This window comes from Chenopodium album, chromosome 10 (genome assembly GCF_948465745.1).
Source record: "Chenopodium album chromosome 10, dcCheAlbu1.1, whole genome shotgun sequence".
Taxonomy (NCBI): Eukaryota; Viridiplantae; Streptophyta; class Magnoliopsida; order Caryophyllales; family Amaranthaceae; genus Chenopodium; species Chenopodium album.
Window position 1 is genome coordinate 3,677,723 of NC_137843.1, and position 8,738 is coordinate 3,686,460.

Below are 8,738 nucleotides of genomic sequence, written 5' to 3' on the forward strand. Positions count from 1 at the left end.
TTGAATTTAGTCACTATACACTATACAAGACTTTTTAAGTCTAAGAACTCATTGGTTAGACTGGACTTGATAGGTGGATATAGGCTGCTTTAGTATAATATATATACATATCATGTATGGTTGGGCATAAGTGTGCGAAGGAATTGGTTGTTTCGGTTTCATCTAGAAGAATTGTACTTTTAAATTAGAAATGAACTCATTGATTAATATTGTTAGCCTCTGTGATGGATGAAATGAACTCATTGATTAATATTGTTAGCCTCTGTGGTGGATTAGGAATTGGTCGTTTCGGTTTCATCATTGATGATTCTTTCTCTAGTTCGTATTGTACCACCACAATTAAGTAATGCTAATATCAACACTGTGAAAATAAACAAACAACAATTCTAACATTTGTTCCTTTTCTGCATTATCATTGAAAAACCTAAGAATTATATTCTAATGTAACTCTACATAGTATTCCAATTAAAAGAATCACCGTATACAAATAATAAAAATAAAGATTTTTTTCAATATACGAGATATTTCACATGTAACATTCAACTTAGCACGACTACAAACAAACAATACCTAAGCAATAGAAATATATACCTTTACCGGTCTTTTATTCCTCCATGTAAAGTTCAAATACAAGACAAGTAAAATTAAGTTGCAAAGGCTAGCCATTTCGCGCGCAACGCGCGCGTTGGCTGCTCTAATAACTTCTAAAAGGTATATTAGTCTATACGTAAAATTACACGAAATCAACTAGTTATTATTATTATTATTATTAGAACTAGCTTTTCATCATATAGATGAAAAAAGCACATCACACAGTACACCAGTCAATTACTTCAATTCGGAGTAATTTTTATGGAGTATGTAAAAATACAATACCAAACTAATACAATAGCACGCAACACCGATTATAATTCCTTATTGTTTGTTATAGATCTACTAGCATAGAAGATTAGAGTTTTGTCTCTTCACAAAGATCACAACCTAAAAAAAAATAAAAAGAGCTAAAGTAAAAACACCTAGCAGAATGAAACATTTGAGTTGGCGGGATGCAGGCCTTGCGCTTAACAAACTACATGTCACCTCTTGGCACCGTGGTGGCAGCGTCGACATAGGTTTGTCCGGTTCATCTTGTTTGTAGCTGTAGTGTAACACTGGTCGTCAGAGGCGGGAGTGGGGTCATAATAAGGACGGTGGAGACTCATGGCAGGTGCGGCCCAGGCCCGTACGTCTCGTTCCAACCGAATGTGATGGCCAGGAGCTGATGGACCAATCATGACCAGATTATTGTTGCTCTCGTTAATCATGAGTAATAACCTTAAAACCCCGTTTCGAAGTAGATGCACGTTGCACGTACGATCAACATCAAATGAACAACATTTGCACATCAATGTTATCCTACAACGGTATTCACGTCCACCATTATCATCCAGTATACACTCTGCAGTTGAATCCCTAGGCCCATAAATATCAACACACTTTTCTCCTATTTCCACTTTGTAATAATTATCAGAGCAATCCGGCATATCCAAACGGAAGTACATGTAATAGTCTTCGCCCACTGGATCGAATTTGGTCTCGAATACACCCTTCATTCCTCTATCAATGAACGGGTTAATACGACCATTCTCTTCATGCCACGGCCCTGCACCATCATAACACGAAACGTACACGTAATTAGATCCAAAGCTACATGTACATATAACTTTTTAGCAACGAAGATGAAAAATACAAGTATTATATTCCATTAAAAGTTATACACCCGCTCTGGCCTTTGCAGCAGTAACAATTCACGCTGTGAATAAAAACATCGTGCAGTCCCTCTACGATGGTTTAAGGAATAAAAATTGCACGGCTGATTAATTATTATATTTATCATAAAAAAAAATTAAAAATTCACAAATAAGATATATATGTACATGAAAGTACTTCATTACCAATTCGAGCTTTGTCAGGATTATCAAGATGGTTTTCATACACATCAGGTTCTAAAGATCCTTCATCAAAAAATAATAAATATATAATGTTAGGACAAACAAATTAAAATTAAATTTCAAGATTATTTCATCGAAATTAAATAAAATGAAATAAAAAAACAGATAGACCTACCAGAGTTCTTAGGAGTACGAAAAGAGAAGTAGGCATTATTATCAACACCACCAATGAAGATTCTGCAGGTACCATTGTTGACTTCATGATTGACCCACACTTGCTCAAAATTCTGATGACATTCAACTTTAATAGTACCAGTGTAAAACCTACGTGATTCATGGAAAGGCCAATAACAATAATCATCAATATTCATGGAGCAGCCTCGAATATGAACCTCAGTGTTATCTTCATCCTTGTCAACGTTAACACTTCTCTGAATCGTTCCCGGCATGTCTACACGAATGTAAAAACCATCTTTGGTCTCCTTTAACTCGAATGCTCCTTTCGGTCCAGGACGAACGTTTCGTTGCAGAGGGTGTTGCTTAGAGGCTTCTTGAATGAAAACAAAAATGATTGAGAAATTAAATGTATATTCAAGAACAAAATAATAAATAATGAAGAAATTAAATTCAAGAAATTAAATAATTGAAGAAATGAATGAAATACGTACTAAAAAGAAAGAAGTTGAAGAAATGAAGTATACCAAAGATGTTAACAATTTCTTCATCCCCCATTACAGAAACCTCGTGGTCGATTCTCTTTAGTTGGCAATTTCTGCTAATAATTTCTTTTAATTTTACTGACTTTCGATCTCACTTTTTTAAGTGTAGATATCAGGTATAGATAGACAGATTATACCCGACATCTTAATTGGGTTACTACCTCAATTATTTTATATTAAAATAATAATAATAATAAAAAAATAATAATAACTACTTTGTAACAGAAATGGAATTAGTTATTAACGGTTTCAGAAAATGAAACAATAAAAAAATAATTTATTTAATTGCATCCCATTCTGTTATTTCTGTTGCAAACCTCTGATTCTGTTTTTAGTTGGTTTTTTGTTTTTCTTTTGAACTTTCATTATGTTATTACACACTCTACCCTATAATTTTTGTTAGTTTAAAGTTGGGTTACACACGTGTTTTAGTAGTTTTAGTAAGATAAAGTATTAACTTTAGTATTAATCTGTATTTGAATGTTTTTGTGGGTGGATGTGAAAGGCGAGATACGACAAACTCTAAAATTTACGGAGTATAATTTTATAACAAGTTCTTCGACTTTTTAGACAATCAATTGCACAAAAGAAATAAGAAACACTTGAAAGTTGGCCGAATAAGAAGTGAACCTACAACCTCAAAGTTGTAAGGTTTCTTTCCTACCACTAGGTCAATAATTTGTTACTCCGTAGTAATTATCCTCTAATCAAGTTAGCATAGATCCTTCAGCCGCTTAATAAAGTTATTATTGTTCCACGCCATATGCTACTATATTTGACTTTTAGGCATTTTAGTCAATGTTTCAAAATGTTACTTACAAAGCCTTTTCAACCAAATAAATCAATGCAACCTTGTAATTTGAATCAGAAATTTGCTTATTTGTTTACAAGGAAAAAACTCCTTAAGAGTATGGCCAGCCATACGGCATGTCATAACGAGAGGAAAGAAACATTAATTTCCATAAAAGTACACAAATTTTGCCAACTAAAACAAGTATACTATGCGATTAACTTGACTTATTGACTAGCAAATACAATAATTACAAATATAGAATGGAGACTAGACTCCTAGAGCACCACAATCGTAACAGTTTGTGAGGTTACAAAATCCCCAGCCTCTGAACCTGAACTACAGAAATAAAGCCCAATTCTAATCACTACAAGCTACAGCAGAACCAATATGCACCTAACCAAATTAGTAGCGGTACTTGGTTGAGTAGTCTTTGGGTGAGATCACCAATCCTCGACCCTTCCTTGCCCCACGATAGACTGTCTCGACAATGTCAATAAACTCCTGCTTGTTCTTAAGAGCCCAGTTGATTTTATTGTTGTTACCAGTACCAAGGTCTATCATTATGTGCTTGTTCCTAAAAAAGAACATGACCGTGCATGGATCATAGAGCTCATACATTGTGGTGAAATCAGGCACCTCTGTTATGTCCACCACATAAATCACTGCATAGTTCTTTATTTTCTCTGCTACAGCAGCCAGCACTTCATCCATCTGAAACAAGCCAAAAAAAGTTCACACAACAAAATGAATTAATGTTGTATCTTTCTACTAACCTCAGAAACATGTAACACCACCAGACAACTCCCCAAATTATAACAACACTGTTAAACATATATAAAGAGTCTACCTTCCGTTGAAGATCAGCTGTTCTCTTTAATCAAGGCACAGACATTGCCTCTGAAAAAGAAACGATAAGATGATGTGAAGGGGAACGATAAAAGGTAAATATTTTATGTCCACAAAGACATCAATGGCACAGACATTCAGATACAAAATGGGTGATTTTCACTCTTTTTTTTATTTTTTTTTATCTTTATAATGACTATACGAGATATGTACAAAGAGACTTAAAACTATCAAATTATAATATGATACATCTCAATCAATTAAGATTAATAGACTTAAATGGGGTTAAGATAAAGAGCTTTGTGCATAATAGTAATGTTTCAATCAACAGGACAACACAAATGCAAAACTCAATGCTTATAATAAAAGTTGACGGGTGATTGTATGGACATTAAATCATTTTGCTGTGTGAACTTACGGGATTAAGGCTTTGATTGATTGATAAAATGGTTGTATAGACAACGCAACCGTGTTAATAGCCTCTAACATTTGCAAATTGTTAGCAACACCTATAACATCATAATATAGTTTAGGCAGAGCTAAGCCCAGCAGTAATAGGGTATTTGTAACCATGAAATAGCACTTAATATTATAGTTTAGGCATGAGCTAAACCCAACAGTAATAGGGAATAACTAAATATAGCTTTAGCAAGACCTGCAGCAATAGCACTTAATATGGACAATTAGCCGAATTAGGCAGCTATCTTATGAGACTCATAACCATGATCAATTGACACAAACTGTACTTAATTGTGCAAGAACTACAATCATTAATTTAGTAATTAACTAAGAAAGAAAGCATGTTAATATATGCCCAAATCAACATTTCAGGTTTAATCTATGCCCATGTCAACAAACTCCTCCACTTATAAAACCTAAATTTCATTTTTTGCAATCAGGTTGCTCTGTTCTAGTATTATCCCAATTCAACAACTAAGTACTTCGTATAAATTAGAATCTTAGATTATAGCTTTTGCAGATAGGTGTTACGACGATTCATCTTTAAAACCCCTTTGTTGTTGTATACCCAAATTAGCTTACATTTATTTATTCAATTTTTTCAAACTCTTAACAAATCAAACTTGTCGGTTGTCACACCAATCGAACGAATTTAGAATTAACAAAATTGATGTGAAATACTAATAACAAACTATGATTTCAATACTTTAACATGCTAATCTAATCACATTAGTAACTAATGCTAGAAAAATTGGTAAAAAAAAAGAGAAAAATGGAAGAGAGGGAGTACCTGCATACAAGTGTCGTCCCAATCATGGCCGAAACGGATGATGACAACACGCGCTTCCTCGGTAAGAATTGCCTGATCGACAGCCCAGCCTGAGTGCAAATGCGGCAGCAAGTATGACATTTTCTCTCTCCTCTCTACGAAATTTGGGAAATTTGGAATTATCTGGAGCTTCACTTCCTATTTATAACTATCAGTTACCAAGTGTTCACCAGAAACCTCTAGAATATCACTTTTTTCAAAGGTGATCGGTGGGCCGGTCCGGGCCTATGACTAAAAATTCTGCCCTAGTTAAGGCCGGACTGGACCAAGGTTCGAATTGAAAATGATTGCTCAAGTTCGTAAATTTTGAGCGGATCTACAGTACAAATTTTTATCTAGACTCTAGTCTAAAATGAAATCCCTGCACCCCTTTTAAACGATGTAGCATTTCTGTTGTTTTTAATTTCTTTCATCTCCAAACTACAAGACAACCTAACTTGACCTCCATCTTACATCTCTCTTAATCTCACTGCCATTTTCTACTTCTTCGTCGATCACAAAATAATTTTCTGTAAAATTGTTGCATTTGCATGCTATAAATATATTTATGAATTGCAGAGATTTTTGTGTATCGCTTTGATCAAAAATTGATTGTCGTAACTTACGACCAATTAGTTCAACAAGCAAATAACGAGCTTAATCAAATAGCCAAGCCAAATCAAGAAACTAACACAAGAATTATAAAAATAATTTGATCCAAAATTTCCTTCTTTTTTTTTTTTTTGTGGGATGAAGATTTGGATTTATGCTGATTTACTGTTGTGGTGGTGGCGATGACGAGGCAATTAAAGTTGTCGATTACTTGTTGTTCCAATTTTTAATTTATTTTGTGGTTGATGCCAAATATGAAAGTGATAGAGAAGGGGAGAGAAAAACATGAAGAATGAAGCTTAGAGGATTGCAGAGTATTAAGAAGGAGAGAGAAAATTATGAAGACTGAAGCTCAAGAAAATATAGCAGAAATACCGTACTGTATAATGAATTTGTTCATGGATGAAAGAGAAACATGTAAATGAATATATAATATTTTGTAATTGAACATTTAATTATGGTTTGATAGAACATTTACTTATTTTCATAGATGATAAAAAAAAAATTATAAAAATTATATTTTTTGTATTATTAAAGGAATTTGAGGATAATGATAGAGGCTCATGTGAAAATAAACATTTTAAAAATTAGTGGAGTATAAATGTTTTTTTTTTTTTTTTTCATTTTCATGTAAAACTATAGAAAATTACAAATTGTTATTGAAATTCCTTATTAAATATGTAGAAAATATATAAAGATCGAAGATGGCAAAAGTGTGGACATTTATCAGAAATCTAATGATCATATATTAATATGCGAATAATGATCATATACTAGTGTATAAATGAACATTTATCAAAATGAAAATGAACATTCAACAAAAAGAATTTTCGTAGTTCATCAAGTAAACACTATAGATTGTGCAATATGAGTTTGTTCTTCTATAGCTATGGCTTTAATTGTATTGTCAATATATCTATAACTCAATAACTAGGTGTACATGTATAATTATGACAATCAACATGCATCCATTTCTAGATGAACATATTTCAATACAAGAATGAACATTTATTAAAATATCAGTATGAAATTCAAGCAAAAATTTAACAAATATCTTGACCGTGCATTTAAATTATGGGATTGAACAATTGCAATAATATCTGTATAAACATCTACTAAAAATTCAAAATATACATCTATTAATATCCTGGCTATGTATCTACATGAGAATAAGCACAAGACTTTGATAAGAACATCAAATTGATTTATATGTAGTTTAAATATACTTCCTCCGTTTTTATTTAGTTGCAACACACCCCTTTGGCACGCATGTTAAGGAAGATATTAAACTAGGTAAACGGATAAATTAATTTACAAAATTTTAACACCTATAAGAAGAAAGGGATAAGTTGCTACGGTTTAAATTTCATAGCGTATTCATTCGTTTACCTAGTTTAATCACCTCATCGATAAGCGTGATAAAAGGTATGTCGCAACTATATAAAAAAAAAGAGGAAGTAGTAAATATGAACATTTGACGCTCTATATATATATAATATGAAAAACAACACATGAAAAAGTATATAAAGACAAAAAAAAAAAAAATGAAGTAATGAACCTGAAAGAGTATAGAAATTGGCATGATCAACATAATATGTAAATGAGCATCTACTCATATATAAATGAGCATATATTGAAATGATAATGAACATGGCATAAAAATTAATGAGCATTAAAAAATGTATACGATTAAACATTTAAAGCTCTACTCAACGTGTTTAGTATTTACTGCTTGCATAAAATATACTTTTGTGTTAGGTGTGACATACAAGTAAGCTAAGTAGTAAGTACTACATATACTTAATTACTTACTACTCCATAAAAAAAAATAAATAAATAAATAAATAATTAAAATTGTAACAATCAATACACATTATTTACAAAATGTGAATGAATGTCTATCAAAGTTGATGTAACAAATTTATCAAAATAAAAATGAACATTTATCAATACGAAAATGAACATACACCATATATATATCAATATCGTAATACATGTATATATATATATATATATATATATATATATATATAATATTAAATGAAATGATCATGTATCAATATGAAAACGAACATTTATCAATATAAAATGAATATTTATAAAAATAAAAATAAAAGAAAAAACTACTTTAATAAATCTTCTTTCTTGATTTGGGAAAAAAAAAGAAGGCAGATATGCTTATGATGATTGTCAATTAGAAAGAGAAAGTAGAAGTAGAGACTAAAAAAAAATTAAGTGGCACAAAAATTGATCGGAAATTCAATGAACGAAATTTTTGCTGATTGGATTTTTCATGGAAATGAATAGTAGAAAAACAAATTATACACTTCTAAGTCACACACACGATTACTCATCTCTGCCATCGTCGTCGACGACAACTTTAGCGTTGGAGGTTTTGGAATGCAGAACCATGGAGGTAGTTTGGGGAGTGTTCAATTGTTAGATCATTAACTGCTAGAAATTTAATTGTCGACGAGAGATCTTGATGGTTTTATGAAGCGTGTCATTTTGATGGGTTTAGAACTGGGGTTAGTAGGTGGCTAAACGCATCGTTTAAGAGGGAGTGTAGG

The 8,738-nt window shown here is 32.0% G+C and overlaps 1 protein-coding gene across 1 annotated transcript; it reads right to left on the reverse strand.

The window, feature by feature from the left end:
- Positions 1-3,508: 3,508 nt before the first annotated feature.
- Positions 3,509-5,684, reverse strand: LOC145563170 (thioredoxin-like protein YLS8). Its single transcript, XM_081623602.1, has 2 exons — positions 5,539-5,684; positions 3,509-4,154 (listed from the first exon to the last, which is right to left on the reverse strand). The coding sequence occupies exons 1-2, from the start codon at positions 5,656-5,658 to the stop codon at positions 3,846-3,848; spliced, it is 429 nt and encodes a 142-aa protein (XP_081479728.1). The 5' UTR covers positions 5,659-5,684; the 3' UTR covers positions 3,509-3,845.
- Between the last annotated feature and the right edge of the window lie 3,054 nt (positions 5,685-8,738).

Bases quoted from the DNA above. Each gene is read 5' to 3' on its own strand.
- LOC145563170 (XM_081623602.1), bottom strand. From the start codon at position 5,658: ATGTCATACTTGCTGCCGCATTTGCACTCAGGCTGGGCTGTCGATCAG. The intron at 4,155-5,538 runs GTACTCCCTCTC...GGCTTGTTTCAG, and splicing joins GGGACGACACTTGTATGCAG to ATGGATGAAGTGCTGGCTGC.